The sequence below is a fragment of the Enhydra lutris genome, unplaced genomic scaffold (assembly GCF_002288905.1).
Source record: "Enhydra lutris kenyoni isolate GAN:26980312 unplaced genomic scaffold, ASM228890v2 scaffoldscaffold6, whole genome shotgun sequence".
Classification (NCBI taxonomy): domain Eukaryota; kingdom Metazoa; phylum Chordata; class Mammalia; order Carnivora; family Mustelidae; genus Enhydra; species Enhydra lutris.
Genome location: NW_019154090.1, coordinates 48,153,741 through 48,171,360, shown reverse-complemented (window position 1 = coordinate 48,171,360; position 17,620 = coordinate 48,153,741). Strand labels below are relative to the sequence as shown.

At 45.8% G+C, this 17,620-nt stretch overlaps 2 protein-coding genes across 8 annotated transcripts in view; one reads left to right on the top strand and one right to left on the bottom strand.

The window, feature by feature from the left end:
* Window positions 1-3,785, top strand: part of LOC111141518 (NSF attachment protein beta) — a 45,957-nt gene extending 42,172 nt beyond the window's left edge. For both annotated transcript variants that reach the window (XM_022494128.1, XM_022494127.1), the window contains exon 11: window positions 811-3,785. In XM_022494128.1, the coding sequence (XP_022349836.1) occupies window positions 811-921 (111 nt within the window). In that variant the 3' untranslated portion in view covers window positions 922-3,785. The remainder of the gene's footprint in view (window positions 1-810) is intronic.
* Window positions 3,786-5,612: 1,827 nt separating this feature from the next.
* The window catches only part of LOC111141484 (GDNF inducible zinc finger protein 1), a 37,329-nt gene continuing 25,321 nt past the window's right edge, over window positions 5,613-17,620 (bottom strand). For 4 of the 6 annotated variants that reach the window (XM_022494072.1, XM_022494073.1, XM_022494074.1 and 1 more), the window contains 5 exons: window positions 12,033-13,431; window positions 10,608-10,702; window positions 8,894-9,061; window positions 8,162-8,319; window positions 5,613-7,793 (listed from right to left, as the gene is read on the bottom strand). In XM_022494072.1, coding sequence (XP_022349780.1) covers window positions 7,443-7,793; window positions 8,162-8,319; window positions 8,894-9,061; window positions 10,608-10,702; window positions 12,033-13,408 — 2,148 coding nt within the window. In that variant the 5' untranslated portion in view covers window positions 13,409-13,431 and the 3' untranslated portion in view covers window positions 5,613-7,442. Of the gene's footprint in view, window positions 7,794-8,161; window positions 8,320-8,893; window positions 9,062-10,607; window positions 10,703-12,032; window positions 13,432-16,050; window positions 16,109-17,620 lie in introns of those variants that run through there. The other 2 variants (XM_022494071.1, XM_022494077.1) reach the window with 2 other exon arrangements.

Sequence of the window (17,620 nt, the reverse complement as noted above, 5' to 3'; positions counted from 1 at the left end):
TATCACATACTGTTAAAATTTGCTGTTTGAATGTTTTCTTTTGAAAATAATCTGATCCATAAATAAGTATAAAGTAAAATCTGTTAAATACAGCTTGAAATATAAAAAACAGAATTTGGTATATTCTTGGCATAAAAGAAATGGAAGATTTTTTATATACTCATTAGTTTTCTGTTTTCCCATATTTGCCATCTTATGTTTATAATTAAGCAGATTGCTCGGTATCCTCCATTAATTTACTCGTGGCTTTGACACAATAGTGGAAAGGAATGTTTTCCCATTTCACTTTGGCTACCAAACCATTTGAATCCTATTGAAATATCACTCTCTGGTAATGCACTGAAATGAGTTAAAGAGATTCCACTTCCACATGTCCTGTCTCTGCAAGTACGCTGATTCATGTTCAGTGAATATTAGAACACCATGCATTTTCCATGTTCCGTTCTTATACGAGGTTTCATTTCCCTTGTCACATTAAGTATGCTCTTCCAGTTAAAAAGGCAGTTAGGAGCTCAGCATGTTAGTACATAGAGCGGTTTAAAAAGTACAGGAACTTGTCACTACCTCCATCAAAATAGTCACAGAACACACAAGCCATTTTAATGAAGAGAGTTATAAACTGGAATGAATGATATAAACAAACCATTTTTCATGAAGAAAATTTATAAACTAGAATGAAGGATTTAAATGAAGAAAATTGGAGGATTATCACTTAGTAATGTTTAAATAGCTTGGGGTGGGTTTTTTTGTGTTTTGATTATATTCCATAGACTAATTCCTGTCCCCCCCCCCCTTTTTTTTTTAAACTAGGTGAAGGAATTTGACTCAATATCTCGCTTGGATCAGTGGCTCACGACCATGTTGCTTCGTATCAAAAAGTCCATCCAAGGGGATGGAGAAGGAGACGGAGACCTGAAGTGAACATTTATGTCTTTGTGGCATGCAGCTGACTCCTCTTTAGTTTCATGTTAGGGCCACATGATCTTTACAGGATGCCCATTAAATGGCTTAATTCTGTTGCACATGGGCCAAACCATCTGTGTGTTTAAGCTCCCTGTGTTTGTGTCTTCGTGAAGTGGACGGCTGGGAAGCTCCTGTGCATATTGTGGGTGCAATGGGCTATTTCATGTTTGTCAGAGACCCAGAGTTTTCTGAGAACTACTTCAGAATCTTATTCCTGTTGTTTTGATATCAGCAGAGCCTGTGTTTAACTTTCTCGTGTATTTTTATGTCATTTTCTTAGACTGGAGTACCCAGCCTAATCATTGTAATAGATGCTTTGCATACTTTCCACAAATTCGCACCTGGATGTATTCTCTAAGTTTACATGTTTAGTTCAGGATGGTTGTTAGGAATGAGCTTTATGGCTTCACTTACTAGAAATGGTTTTTGTTGTTCTTGTGATTCTTTTGATGGTGCTAGTGACCATTTGTTTGCTTTTTATATTGTTGTGTTTGCTAACATGCATGCGAAAATTCAGAACAGCTGGGCTCTGCCAGCATCACTTACTTAACATTGTGAGAAAAGGGACCTTCCTGGCAGGGCTTGCTGATGTGTGTGGGCCAATGTCAGGGTGAGTCTGATGGATTTATACTCCTTCACACACTAGAGATCTGTACAAAACAGTTTTTCCTTTTCCTGGAGATAGTTCCCACTTTTAGTTGGGGTGGAACCCTTTATATTCACATAAAAGTGATTTGAAAGGCATGTCCTTTTGTTTACTTTCACGTTCATACACTTGTCCACGTTGAGATGATGCCTGGTGTGCCACTACCATGTGAATCCTCGTCAAGGCCACAGAGAGACCAGGTCATTAATTTTACCTTTTAATTAAACGTGATGGGTTAGGTGGTATAAATACGGTACAGAGGTTTACCATGTGTCCAGTTGGGGAAGAAGGGCAACGAGCTTCTGAGGAAAATTGATTTTCTTCTCAGCTAGTGGAGTCATTTTGGCTTGAATGTTTGAATTTAGTTGTCATTTTGGTTTACATAATATTTGCTCTATTGATTTATGAATTTAACATGCTGATACTGTGCTTTAGACATGGTCTTGTTTTCTGAATCTTCTCTGTATTTTTATGCTTAACTGACTTAAGTTTGATGTGTATTTCTTTGCCAGTCCTAGCTTGTAGGTCTTTCTAAAATTATGCTGCTATCATTAAAGACAAATAGTGAAATTTCCCATGTTAGGTCAGATGGAAACTGGCATTTGAAGGGTGTTTTCATTTTTGGATGTCCCTCCACTAGGATTGGTAGGCTTTTCTTGGGCGGAAGTAGAGGGTACGCCACAAAAAGGGCTGAGTATGGAGGAAGGCAAGGGTCTGGTGAGCAGGTTGGGCTGAGATGAGGGAGAAAGTAGCTGGATAGGGCCAGTTGACGCCTGGTATTAGAGGCTGTCCTTCGGGTCACTGTGGATTTCCTAGCTGTGGTTGTGGGGTCGCCTATGCCAACATAGCCTGCTGGAGAGGAAGGTCAGAGAGGTCACAGGGTGGGCTGAATGGACCAGAAGATGTGGACACTCTAGCCTTTCGCCCTGGGATCTGATGAATGTTCCTTCCTTTAAAGGTCTGGGATTCTTAGAAGAAAGTTGGCTATCACTTATAGTACAATTTGGAATGCAGCCCTTTTGGTACTTTTTCACTTCCTGTCAGAATCTCTTATGAAGAAATGATTAGAGCAGAGTGTGGGTCCCTATGCCTCATCTGTTCCACAACCAGCCAAATGCACTTTTGGAAAAGTGAGGTATGGGAAGGAGGGTGCTTTTGTTATCTGTGTCCTCAGACTGTAAGTCTCTCATCTGGAGAGCATTTAAATCCTAGCCTGCCAGGATGCTTGTTTCATTACTAGTGTGCAAGGTTTGTTTTCACTTGTTAAAAGGACCTTCTGATGTGACCACTTAAAGTAAGAACCAAATGGTTTCTCTTAGGATTCCTTTAGCTTTCAACATGGTCCCGTCAGACCCCTGTCTGAGAAAGAGGTGTGGTTTGTAAAAACAATACTGGTACCGTTTTGTTATGTCAGTTGGAGAGTTGCTTGTTTGTCTTAAAATAAACACTGGGATCAGTGGCTGGGTTAAGAATTTTTTGTTTTTAATATTTCACATGAAAAAAGTAAAGATACTTGTAATGGCTAGAACAGAACTGCCAGAAGATAAGAGAATGAGAAGAAAGTCCATTAACATTATCCAAACTTTTGAAATGTCCCGTCAACATAGGATAGTACCATGAGGCCCAAGTTAGGTTTTCAGGAGTTACAGAATGTACTTTATGAATAAAATATAATGACCATTTATGTTCCGGTTCTTGTATTTTATCAAATCTGGAGTTAGATCATAGTCAGAGTCAGTTAAAATTTCTTACAGGAAAGCTTTGCTTTTTGTGGCAACATTTTTATAGTTGTGTGAGTTCCTTTTTTATTTAATGATTTGAAAACAGTATTTTTGCACAGTTGTGACAGTGTGTGATGACATCCCTGTAACCAAAGTGTGTGCATTTATTTTCTCTGATACTGTGCATTTAAAATGTCCAAATGCAACTTCTGTGGCTTCCTTCAGGGGACCCGGCAGCACAGCATGGCACCTGCAACCTGCCTGCCTGCAGTGTGAGCTGTGGCCTGGAGCAGGCTCCCGCCTGCGCAGTGCTGTGTCGGGCACTGCGGGGTCTCCTCCCTCGTGTTCTCGGGTGGAGGATTATGTTATGAAAACTAACCATGTGACGATCACTCTACCTTAGCAGAAAGAATATGTATGTTTTATGTCACCCTGTACAGAAAATAAAGTGGAAATTATGAGTATTTTGATGGGTCTTTCCTATGTAAATTTATACAAATCAAGAGTAGCTTCCTTTCCTTGAAGGAGTTCCCATTAAGGTTTAATGCAATGGATATTAATATTTGCTGGGCTCTTCGAATATCCATCCAAACAGTTTAGCTACCTCAAAACCTCCATCACTTGAAAATGCAAGGCACTGTAGCAGATCTGCTAGCAGAGGGTTTATGTGGAAGCCCTGGTTCTAGCCTGTAGTTGCAGTCCCTGGGTTCACATGGTGTTGTCCATTCTGGCCACACCTGGCAAGGACTTTTGCTGGCATCCTTTAGGCCACAGTCACCTGCCAGGTGCAAGGAGGATGGGTTTCGAGAAAACTGTTAGGTGTGGGTGGGACAGTGAGGAACCCTGAAGCCCCTCAAGTCTGTTCATAGTGTGGGTATTCATGTCACTCTGCAGGATGTCTTGGGGGGTGACATGTCCCTGAGGCAGGTCGAGCCACAGGCCACTTGGGACTCAAGTTCTGGGGAGGGGGATGTGGTTGGGGGTAGGGGCTAGTGTAGGCCGGCTCCTCCCCTCTGAGAACAGTGGTCAGGTCCATCAGTATGTTCACAACAATTTAAAGATATTCCAAAGCAAATTTTAAAAAATGAATGGTAGAACAGGCTGTTCCAGTCTAGGCATTCTGAGTTGATCTGTGTCATTCAGATGTCTCTTAGAATCCTTTCCTAATGGAAGCCACCATGGTGGTTTAAAAACCTGGTTTTGTCAGCTATGGTAAGGGTCCTCATACAGATTGGCAGAGGTAAGCGGGTGCTTTCCAGGGCTCAACTAGGATGTTACGCCAGATGGCCTTCAAAGCCATGTTTATAGCCTGCTTGGTTATTTGAGGCCACTTGGTACAAGTGAATGCCTCTCTTTGTAAGAGTATCTCGGGCCTCATACTTCCCACCAAAATAATATTGTTACTTCAAGTAACATGACCACCACCAAGTTTATTAGTTAAGAGACAAGCACTCATTTGGTCTCCAAAAATTGCCCTTGCCCTGGTGTGGCAAGGTATAAAATTGAATAGGTTAGAATTAAAACTTACTCTCAGATTTGTTGGTTTGGATTATCACATATAGCAAAACCATATTTCTCTTAAAGTCAGTTAGTATAAAGGTCTTCTCTACCCACCACCACCACAACATGGCTTTCTTCAAATTCTGTACAACAAATTTGGGTAAAATCAAAGGTGGCAGAGTGCTTTAGACTTTGTGCTGCGAGCATTTCCCACAAAATGTTTGGAAGGCACTAAATCACCGTTGCCTTTCATGATGCTGTGGGAGGAACAGCACCAGCACTTTGGGCACTTTCTGATCACACTTTTGGGACCCATATACTCAGACGGCAGCCTTGTTTTCTCTCAGCAAGACTGTACTTGGATTAAGAGAAATCATGACACCCCACAAATCCCTCTGTGCTGGGTTTTCTGCAGGGTTTTTGCATTTCTCTGCTCTTGGGTGCGGCCTTACTTTCCTGGTAAGGACAGAAATGGGTCTAGTTGGAGACACAGCTGTGACGAAGCCTGTCACATCACACTGAAAAGGCCTCTCTGCATCCCAGCACCAACTGCACAGGTGGTCAGCCGTCCCTTACAGGAGGCCAGAGTCCCTCACCACCAGGCTTTCACATCTGGAGTCCATATGTAGTCCAGTTACATAGACAATCCTAGGACTACAGACCCTGATTTTATATTTCATTGCCCATGAAATGGAAGAGAATTATACTTGTTCCAGTTAAGAATCTTATTTCTACAGAGCCTAGATTCTAACAGTGGAAATAAACTTCAGATTTGCAAAACATTTTAGAAAGCAAACATTTATTAACACATTAAACGATTTTTTTGTAGAATTCTAAAGAAACAAATTCAAGACAAAAATTCTTCCAGTAGGTAACAAAATAATCTATTATTTAAATTCCTTCCATTAAGATGACTTTATTCCATGAAACAGTACATCAGCTGGGCAGGCTCATTCTTACCAAAAGTAAAATGCTTGTGTGACAGTTTCACTGTTGCTGTTCTGTAAACACAACCAGGATACACTGTCATCACTGAAAATTCAGTACTGCCATCTTCAAGAGCAAGTGTGAAACATGTTATCAGCACCTAAAACATCTTAGAGTGGTTTTAGTATTTACTTAACATGTTACAAGTTAAAACAAAATAAGCATTTAGGGAGAGTCTTCCCACATTAGTTTCTGGCATGGTACAGCTGTATCTTTATCCTGGAACTTAGGATAAAGTACCTTTCTCTTAGAAAGTGAACATGTTTTCACAGCAAGTTTAATAAATTAAAATATAAGGAAAACAACTAGTGAACAAAAAAATTCTTCGGGTTCTCTCTTTAAATTATTATGTTTAGGGTTACATGTGAGTCAAAGCACTTAGCATGCGGCCACACACCCAAGCCACTGGAACCAAGAATCAGGCTTAGCAAATAAAGAATTAACTTCACTGCAAAATTCATTTTAAGCAGAAGGCCAGCATGAGCCAGCCACAGGAGCACTGAAGGCAAAGTTCCTGGTTCTTCACAATCCACTCTTAAGGCATAATCAAAGAAAAGTTCCAAGGGTTTTGGTCCCTTCTGCTTATGTGCTCACATGTTCCCAATGAAAGAAATGTGAGGGAACTACTCGCCTGTTTCAAGCTCTTGATACATAAAAGAGAAATTCTGCATTTCTAAAAGTCACAGAGTTAAGTCAGGAAAACCTAGCCAAAAATACTAATACTCTGTGTTCTAAGATTTGCCAGATCACCTCATTGCTACTTGTGAATAAAAGGACTCCACAGTGTTTCAAGTGTTCTAAAGCCTCTTCACTTTTTACACTTCTGCAAAAACACTACACCATTTGCTGCTAGAATCTTTGGTAGGACAGCTTTTACCTAATCAGACTTTAAGAATGAAACCCAACAGCCACACTTCATTTCAGCAGTTACTCTATGGCAGTTACTCTATGGCCAACTTCCTAGCTGTGAATGTGCTGTGAGTACAGATTACAGAAAGCCATTTTTCAAGTGTTCAATTTGTCATTCCTTTTTTAGTGCCTACAGACAGGAGGTGGAAGAGGATGAATGCAACCATCCATTTCTTCAGTCCCAACTCAAGGGTCCCCAAGCAAATCGACTTGCTTCAGTTCAACAGCAAAGAGCATGAAAATACATGGTCCCAGTTTTATTTCAGCTTGGTAGAAAAATAGCTTAAAATCATCAGGGAACTAAACCCACACAGAGGGGTAAGGCAGGCTGAGAGACCAGGGAGATCACTAACATTAACTTCATGAGCTGGGCCAGGGCTCTGTATTCTACAGTTCCATAGTTGTCCAAACTTCCTACACATCAGGAAAAGTGTTATGCATATGACCTGCACCAGGATCCAGTGAGGTCATGTTAACTGCTTTGTCGATCAAGCATAGCTGAGATCATGCAGACTGGGATTTTTTTAAGGGGAAGCTCTAAAAATGCTTTGATAAAGACGTGCAAGTTAGCAGAGATTCAGGAAAATGTGCAGAAGGTATTCTTGCCCACTCTGCTCGCAGACAGTTCTTCGTCTTAGCCCCTGACGTGAACCTGCATACAGCAATCACACATGCGGAGACGCAGCGTAGGATCTGCCTGGCAGGCACCAAAGCTCTCATTCCATGTTGGTCAGCGAGTGAAGCTGTGTTGGCATCGTGTCTGCCTGTGGAGTCAGCTCGCTGAGCTCACTGATGGTGGTGGCCAGCAGTGTGTCCTGAGACACCACGCAATCGTCCGACTTGCAGGCTGGGTCTGCAGAACTGTTCTCATGCACCGTGGATACACTGCCTTGGACTGTGGCGAGGTTGTGAAAATGGCCATTTTCTGCAAAAGACAGCAATTTATCCGAAAGTTTGGATGACGTATATTCTTCATCCGGCTGCTCAGTCTTGTGCGTGTCATCGTTCTTGGGCGAGCCATCTACAATAACAAGGAAAGACTTCCATGGAGTATTCTTATCATGTATCTACAAATCAAACACAAAACAGAAGTCACAACGTGTCTCTGAACAAGAACATCTTTTACAACAATGGTCTCTTTTCAACTTCAATTTAGTTTCCACCACGGCAAAATACCCTTCCACTAATGGCCAACTATTTCTCTACCACCACTGTCACTGTTAAGAAGCACATGTCATAGACTGTGCTCTTGGGGACCCAAGACTCAGTTCTTCGTTCACACTGTGAATGTGCTCCCTGCAGAGAAAACCTGAAAAGGAAAGGCCCACTGTCTTCTTCTACAACCACCCTATGGAATGATGGCCGGCATTTCTGTCTAGAGTTACATGCACCTGGGACCAGCGATTTGTCATGCAGAAACTGCGCTGCTGCTTACCGAGGTATGCCGCCGGAGGGTGGACTTGTCCGTGAATGTCCGCCCGCACGCGTTACACATGAATGGCTTCTCCCCCGTGTGGATGCGATGGTGACGCTGGAGAGCGTTGAGCTGGGTGAACTGCTTCCCACACTGGTCACAGCAATAAGGACGTTCCCCTGAGATGGGAAGAGAAGAAAGTCACTGGTTGATCTCTCCGGCCTACTGTGTTGAATTCTGGTATGCTCTGGAATCATGCTGCTAGACCACTGGAAAGCAGCAGTCGGAAGGCTATGCTGGGAACAACTCAAGAGTCAACTGACAGGTACAAATCTACTCCTGTGACATCAGGAGTTTATGCTAAACTTTTGGGGGTTTACCATAAGGGCCAAAGCCAAAAGCAGGCACTACATCTACAGAACTTCACCTGTTTTCCACAGTAATGGAATATAAAATTCCAAGTCCCATAATAACTGAATTTGTGTGTGTGTACACTAATATATCTGGACCATTACTCCGAATTCTAATCTGAAAGTGTTAAAAAGTCCACATATCCACATCCACATCCAAACACTCCTACCTTTCCAGTTTGTGAGAGCCAGAAACTAGAAACTCAGAAATTTAAAAATGCTATATGACACACAAAACAACGCTAAATTCTAAATAGTTTTCTAGTAAACATAAAACTTTTGGGACATTATCCTTGCTACATTAGGGAAGGAACTCCCTTCCCTAGAGACATGCCAGCCATACCTGTATGGACTTTAATGTGCTGGTAGAGTGAATTCCGCTGGGCAAAAGTCCTGAAACAAACTTCACATTTAAAGGGTTTGGATCCAGTATGGATTCTATTGTGATGTTTTAAATACTCCTTAGAAGCAAAACTCTTGCCACATGTTTCACACATGAAAGGTCTTTCACCTACATGAAAAGGTGAGACAGAAAGTTAGAAATGCTACAAGCACCAGAACCCTCGACAAGCTGGCCCACACTCTAGAACACATGAAGTCACAGCACGTGACATCTTCACATTGAAACTGTCCTAAAACATCTGTTCGTGTAGGATGCCTGCTACTTCCTGCAAGTTCAGGTAAAATATCCTTGGGAATCCTAAAAAGGGTTCCACTAGCCTAGAATTAGATCATTAGTCGGCCCACATTTTGTAAACTTAGTCATTCCAAACAAGAAATTAATATTACGACTTGTTTGGGGGAGTTGTTGGATTTTTCCAAGCAGCACTGGTGTGGCACTTTATCAGGACCAAAGTGTCCCCTGAGAGGAGAGGAAGTTTACATGGATACATATGCACCACTGTTCTGGGGCAGCAACTCCAACCAACCTGGGCTGGTTTACAGAACAGGAGAAAAATGTTTCCACTTCACGTTGCATAGTTTCAGTCTTTTAATCCCACAAATCAGACTCATCTGATCATTAGGTGTGCCCCTGACTTTACAAACATCAAAATAAAAATACTGGCTTTTAAAGACCCTAAATACATTAATATTTTCATCAACTGACTGGTGCTCACTTAATGCTTCAGTGTGACCTGACCTCACCTCCATCCCCAATCTTCCATTAGGCACCAATTTTTATTCAGGGTGTCAGTAATTCCCATCATTAAACGCCTCAGCTCTGCTTTGCCTGCATTTGAACTTGAGGCTCATATGGCAGTCTTTAGAGATAAAAATTTTTAAATGCAAGTAAGAAAGAAGTGGATCAGTATGATAACAGCAGTGTACGACAGTTAGATTCTACATCCTATACAACAAGGTTCTGAACCTCAGGATGGCTGTGCTCAATTTGAATAGAGTCAACTTGAATTTTCTCCCTCACATAATAAAATCACATCACAAAATTTTGAAAAATAGAAATGAGATAATCCCACCACCTAATACATTATATAGCAATTTATTTTCATCTAGTCTTCTATGTGCAGGTTTTCAATGTAACTGGAATTAGTTGTGTGCACAACTGTACATTTTCCAATCCATATCCAAGCACAGGTGTTTTTCATAACATTCACAGCCCTGGGAGTGGCTCCATCAGGTGCTGAGAACCACTTCCTTGTGGTTGGACCATCAGGCTGTTTCCAATGCTCTGTTATTAGGGAGAGCAAGAAGGGGGATGAGAGCATATAGCTTTTCCCATATTTTGGATAATTGCTTTAAGACAGATTCCTGGAAACGGAATTTGGGGCTAGAACAGTAGGAACTGTTTCATACCTCTTGATGCGTAAGACTCACGTGTCAGCTCCTACTGCCCAGTGTGCACGGCTGCCACCACGAGCACGCCAGCACCAGAGAGCCATGGGCATATTTGAGTTATTTGTTTTTGCTCACTTTCGAGATGGAAAAGCTATATCATGGCCTTAGCCTGCACCACTTTAGCAGATGCCAACTTCTAAATTAAATGGCAGTTTCTTCTACAGCTAGAAAGACATTCAATCACAACAGCATTGAGTATTTACCTGTGTGACACCTTTTATGATAAATCAGCATGTGGTTCTGAGTGAATCTTGCACCACATTCATCACAGACAAAAGGTTTTTCCCCTGTATGAATTCTGAAAGTACAACATTCAGATGGTAACTTAGGATGTATCTCAAAGCTCACTTTGCAATACAATTTCCACTCTAGCCTGCAAAGACGGTTATTCCAAGAGACCAAATGAGAACTGCTGAAGGGGAAGTACACAGGCCCATGACCTCCATCCCCAAGTTCGTTTCTGCTGGAGGCCAGCTGGCTGCTGTGCTTCCCCAGGGGACGCTGCAGGGCCCGGGCCTGCAGACACTCGCCTTTGCTCCCTCTCTTCACCACTGAATAGTACCATGCAGTATTTGCAAAGCTTCCTCATCAGAGTAATTGACCACAAACACCTTGGGGACTACGGCTGACCAAGCTCCGTGTATTCAAAACTGTTACCAATGATTCCTAAGATGACGTGAGTAGTCCAGAAAGAATGGTTCTCAAAATGCTGAAAAAAGCTGGTTTCTAAGGAATGTGCATCAGCATTTGAGTTTCACAACTAGTATGAAGCAGCCATCAACCACGACTCACTGCGCACTTCCTATGTCAAGGTTTTAACTGATCACAGAGTAAAAAGATAATGAACACCATGCTACCACCCCAAAGACGCCCCAGCCTGACGATGGCAGGTCTAGAAAAGAGGAGAAACTGCTTCTCTGGATTTCAAGCATAAACAGTCAGCACTGGAAGGAAACCTATTTAAAAACCAGTGTACTCCACCTGCAGGTCAAAAATTATGAACAGAAAACACTGTCCTCATTCTGAAGGTTAGACTAACCAGTGGCACTTTCCAAGACCCAAAAACGAACGCCTACAACCAGAGGAGGGTCCTAAAGCCCTAAGAGTCCTCTCACTGAGATCTTCAATGGGACCGTGGAACCAGCTGGTCACAGGTCCAAGTTCTAAATAAAGAGTCAGGAAAAGAGAAATGAAGGTCATTAGCCCAACTGGCCCTCAAGTATAAGAATGGCAGGCACGGTAAGCTCCAGAGGCTACCCTGGGATTGGGAAAGCCTGGCCTGCAGTGGCCGTGCGACAAGACTGGCAGGGCCTGGGTTCCATGTCCAGGCTTCTGTGCTGGCACTGGGCATAGGGTGAGGGGGATAGCCATCAGCCCAGGGCCTGTAGGAAGGCTGAATAAAGAAGAGACATCTGCACCAAGGAAGAGAATTCACAGACGTCCCAAAGCAGACCCCCAATTTCTAGAGGCCACAAATTAAGAAGTGGAACATCTGCAGACATAGCCACATTGGTCAAACCCTAGAACAAGCTCGATCTCTCCCCAACCCCATCCTCAGAACACAAACAGGCCGCATGGCAGGCAAAGAGCACCCTCGCAGTGGCTCTGGCCGGTGGCCCCGGCCCTACCTCATGTGGGTCTTCAGCGCCGAGGGCTGCGAGAACTTGGCCTCGCACTCGGTGCAGCCATATGGCTTGTGACCCGTGTGCGTCCGCTCATGCAGCCGCAGCGCCGTCTTGGAGCTCAGGCCCTTGCCGCACTGCTGGCACTGGTGGCGCTCGCCACCACCCTCGTGCACCTGCACCACATGCCGCTTGACGTCCTTCTTCCGCTTGAACTTCTTGCCGCACAGGTCGCATGGGAAGTGGCGCTCGCTGCTGTGCACATGGCGCTGGTGGCTCTTGAGGTTGCAGCGGTTGGCAAAGGTCTGGCCGCATGTGTCACAGCGATGAACCACCTCAGTGGCCACCCCGTGGTGGTGCCGGATATGTTTCAGGAAGCTCTTCTCATACAGAAAGGCTTTTTCACAGATAGTGCACTTGAAGTTGCTCTTCCTCTTCTCACCCTCCTCCTCCTCGTCGTCATCCTCCTCCACGCGGCCTGCGTCCTCCCTGCTGCCTGCTTTTGGCAGCTCCTGGGCCGCCTCCACTACCATTCCGCCCTCCTCACGCTTTGTGACGGGCTCCACCTCTGCTCCCATGGCCTCTGGGTTGGGGTCCTCGGGGCTTCGGCAGTCCCCCATGTCGTCCTCGGCACTTTTCTGCTGCTCTCGAAGCCTTCTTGTGTATTTCTTTTTAGGAATTTCCACAAACACCTTTCTTCCAGCCAGCCTTCCACTGGCCCTTCTGATTTTGGGGTAGGGAGGCTTGATTGCATCTTTTTTCTTGTCAGGTTTCTCCTTGGACTTCTTCAGGGGCATATCTGGCAACACGCCATTGCTGATTGTCTCTACTAGGGGATCTGAGGAATCCCCAAGGCCATTAGTGAGAGGACTGTCCCCGGGGGAACTTGCCCTGGGGTCAGGAGCAACAGCAGCTTGGGAGCCACTGCTCCCTTCTGCCTCCTGAGACTCAGAGAAGTTCTGCAACTCCAGAAGTACAGATTCTAACATCTGTTTCTTCAACTGAAAACAAGTCTCTGATAAGTCCAGACATTTTAGTTTCTCAGCCATTTCCAGCATTCGCTGCACCCGATCTTCTTCTACCTGTACCTTTGCAGTGTACACAAACTCGAGAAATGAGGCAAAGTCAACAACTTGTACTTCATTTAGATAGACGTTAGTCCTCGTACCATCCACAGTCTTCTCATTAAGGAACATCTCCTTAAAGAATTTGCTGGTGGCTGCCAACACCGCCTTATGAGCCATGAACTCTTCACGGACGCCCTGGTACTCCACGCTGACAGTCACATCACACAGGTGACCAAGAAGGCGTAGCTGATGCATTTCATGCAGAAGGTTGAATGGTGAGGATTTGGATTCCAGCAGAACTGCACCACTTTCCATGTTTCTTCTTTCGTATGACAGCTCTGAAAACAGAAACAAGAATTATTCATGCCTGAGCAAACACCAAAGTAAAAGGATTAAAAATCAGGATTATTTCAGTTCTCTAAAGGATATCAACTGATTAACAACCAAAACCTAGATTTCCTCATCTAAAGAGATAAATCACACTACTTCTTAGTGAGTTCTAAAGTGAAGTCCTAATGCACCCTCTACCTTAAGGTAGTATTTGCACAAAAAAAAAAAAAAAAAAAAAAAAAATTACTATGATTTCTCCCAATGAGAAACATAATTAACCAAAGTCATACTTAATGAAATATATTACAGCAGTAATCTGCTTATCTAGATCATTTCCTAACTTGCTTATAGACACACCTCAAAACCATAATAGAATTTACAGCAACAATAATGTCTAGCTCTTTGACCAGGAAATCAAATAATTAAAACACATGGCCACCAAACCTTAGAGGATCATGTCTGCCTTTGAAAACAACCAACTTGGGGAGACTAGGTGGCTCAGCTGGTTGACTGTCTTTGGCTGGGGTCATGATCTCAGTGTCCTGGGATGGAGTCCCACATTGGAGTCTGCTTATCCCTCTCCCTCTGCCCCTTCCCATACTGGTGCTCTCTCTCTCATAAAAAAATAAAAATAAAATGAAATAAAATAAAAATAAGAAAGAAAACAACCAACTTGGAAGCCTGGGTGGCTCAGTTGGTTAAATGCCTGCCTTCAACTCAGGTCATGATCCCAGAGTCCTGGGATCAAGCCCTGCATCCCACTCCTCTCACAGTGGGGAGCCTGCTTCTCCCTCTGCCTACTGCTCCCCCTGCTTGTACACAGGCGCATGCTCTCTCTCTGACAAATTAATAAAATCTTAATAAAAGAAAACAACCAACTATAACTACTTTCCACAAGGAAAACTTGATAAAAAAAGAAAAACAGTCCATAATCCATGGCCATTTCCAGCACCCCTAGACACCTCATAATTGAATTATTGTTACTCTAGGAGAATAATTTCACGAGCTGTGCTACCTTGAACAAGTAACTTAATTTCTCTGAACCACAGTCTGCTCCTCTGTAGAAAGATGGCAGAGCCCATGAGGCTCCAGTGAGTACAAACATGTCAAGTGCTTACAGCTTCACCTGAGGCTTGTAAGCTACTTGCTACTGGCTTCCCATACACGAGGCCTAGGTGCTATTATCGCTATTACCTTCCCCATTTCACAGAAGAGGAACTGACAAGATTAAGTGGTTGGGCTGGGGCTTGAGCCAGGGACTCCAGACTCACACTGAAACTGCTCAGCATACCCTCACCTAAGCAGTGCCAAATGCAAAGAGCTGCTTTTCCTCCCTAGATCTTTCCATGACTGGAAACTGCAGATTTCATTCCCCACTCCAAGGTCTCCTTCCCCTGGCTTCCATGGCCCCCTACACCAGCATAGGTCACTTCTTTACTGGAACTACTCTTTCCTCAGACTCCCTATGTGCTTTCTCAAGATGCACCCCAACCCTATGCTCTAGAATCTACCTTCATTTGTAGAATCTACAGTATGGTTTTGCTCCTAAATCTCCAGCCCTGTCCAAAGTACCCGTCCTCCTTCTATCACCCTTCAGCCAGATCTTAGATGTTGCCTCAGACTCAACATGTCTAGGGCAGAACTTGTCTTCATCTTTCCTGGAAAACCATCCTCACCTCTACCCAGTTTTCCAGTCCCACCAGTGATACTGTTTCCAAGACCTGGGGCTACAGCTGACTTCCTACAACCACCAGTCACCCCAAAACACGAAAAAGACTGCCCTCTGAGAGTTCAACCTTAACTAGAAGGTTAAGAGTTCAACCGTAACAAGCCAGGAGGCCTGAACAGTTACCTGAAGACTCTCCACAGTCAACTGAGAACGCCCACCAAGCCCAAATGGGTAAGGCAGGGAAGGGGCGGTACACTAGGACAAGGACCATCCCTGATTTCAGCCCCAGCGCCGGAGAAATGGCTGCAGAAGGCTTTCTCAATCTGATGCCCATCCTCACCAGTAGCCCTCCACCGCCCCAAACCTCTGCCAACCCGGCCCTCAAGCAGACGTGCGAACCTACAGGCGGCGGACAGAGATTTCTGAGTCAATCAATAAAGTGGTTGCTGAGTACGATTTCCCATCCTGTCTGAACACAGGAAGGGAAGACAGTGATCATGGCGACAGGAATCCTCTGGCCTGGGTGACAGCTGCATCTCCCACTGTAATTGGCTGGCGCCCGGCCGCACCTCTGCCCCCAGCATCTCCCTCCCGCCGGCCGTTCTCCGCGGCTCCTCCGCACTAAGGAGGGTGCGGGAATCCCTCCCGGCCGAGTCCGGTCGGCTTCTCGCTAGGATGGCGCACGCCCCCGCCCCCTCGGCCCTTCCGACCCACACACCTCCAAGGGACACACGCTCCCTCTGCAAACGGATCCGGTGCCTGCTGGGCCGCCGGCATCCAGGGCGCCCGCGAGATCGGGCCTGGACCCCGACCCCGGGCCGCCCGAGGCTCCTGCACCCCCGAGGTCCGCCGCTTCTCCGGGAAGGCACGCGCGGCCGGCCCGCTCGCCAAGCCCGGAGAAGTCGGGAGGCAGCGGCTGGGGCGAAAAGCCCCGACGGCCCGTGGGCCGCACACTCACCTCCCAGCCGGCGTTGCCGCCGCCGCCGCAGCTACCGCGCGTCCACCGGACCAGGCCCCCGGGGACCGACGGCTGGCTGGGCGGGGCGGGACAACAGCGCGGCGCCGCCGATTGGCCGCCGCGGGCCCGCCCCGCCCCCAGACGGCCCCGCCTCTCCCGTGTCTAGGGGTGGGGGCTGCGCGCGCACGTCCGACTGCGGAGGCTGTTCGGGCAGAGTTATGTGATTCGACAGATGCTTGGAGCCCAAGTCCACGCTGGATTGCGTCACCAGCCGCGAGTCACGGTTTGCGCCTGCGCAGAAGACAACGAAGGCGGTTCCGTGGCTGTTCTTGGCGCGGCGGGGGCGGAGCCGGGCCAGCCCCAGGTGGTCACGTGAGTGGGGGAGGGGTGAGTGGTCACTTTCGGGCCTGTCTTCGGTTACCTGCCCGTGGCACTTGTAGTCTGGGTGCTACACATAGTCCGGTACGTTGTCCGCCACTCGAAGAAGGGGAGGATCTACGATGCCGGCCGGCATCGGGAAGGAGCTGGCATTCCGCGTGGGTCCTGAGACTGGCCGGTGGCGGACAAAGCACTCCCACGTGCTGCAGGACGGGGTTGGCTAGGGGCGGGGTGCTCGGCGGGCATTCTTCCCGCGGGGTCGCCGCCAGAGTTGGCCCCGGCCCAAGAGCCACAGTCCCCACCTCTCACCTTGCTTCAGCGCACCGTGTAGGGTCCCGGGAGTCTGCAGCCACGCACGTGATTTGAGTGGTCATTGTGGAGCTTCCCAAAGACCCAACCGCCCTTCGGTGGAAAGAATCCATGCTCCGTCTTTGAATCCTTCAGCCCCAAACCTTGCTGCTTCCATGCATCCTTGTGCACTCTTAATCAAAATCCCGCTCTGGAAGACTCGTCTTAAATTAAACTTCCGGTTCTCGGTTAATCCGGCCTGACTTCCCGCTGCGAGCCAGTGGCTAAAGATTTGTGAGATCCTGTTGCTCACTGTGGCCAGGTTGCACTGGGCGGCGTCTTAACCCTCAGGGTGTGTCGGTAATTTGTAGGACTGTAAAACGCAGATTAAAAATAAGACGCTTAACTTTCTGTTGAAAATATTTTCCTCCCCTTTTTGAGCATGTAGTTTAGGAAAAGTGATCATTGTAAGTATTCTCTCTTTTAGATGTACCTAATTCCATCTGAAGACTAGCTAGGCCCTGAGTCAGCTTTATGATCCAGAACCTAGAACAGCTGTGTTCAAGGGCTTCCGGAGCCATCTGTTCGCAGTGTAAGCATCTGGAGAGAAAGCGCCCAATCTCCCAGTTTCCTAAGAGACTAACTTTAATGGGCGCCTTGTTCCAAAGTTGCACAACTAACTCCTGTCATAAAGGTATGAGAAGTGTGCTGTCATAAAGGTATGAGAAGTGTGTTTTTACTCTGGATAAACCAAGTAGATGACCTAGATAGTCATCCCACTTACCAGGAAGAGAGCATGAACTATGTGCAATCAGTAGTAGTGGCTAGTCCTTTTACTGGAGCACTAGTTATTACTGTACATTGAGACAGATTGTACCTAGTTAGCTAACATGAAAAGGCTGAG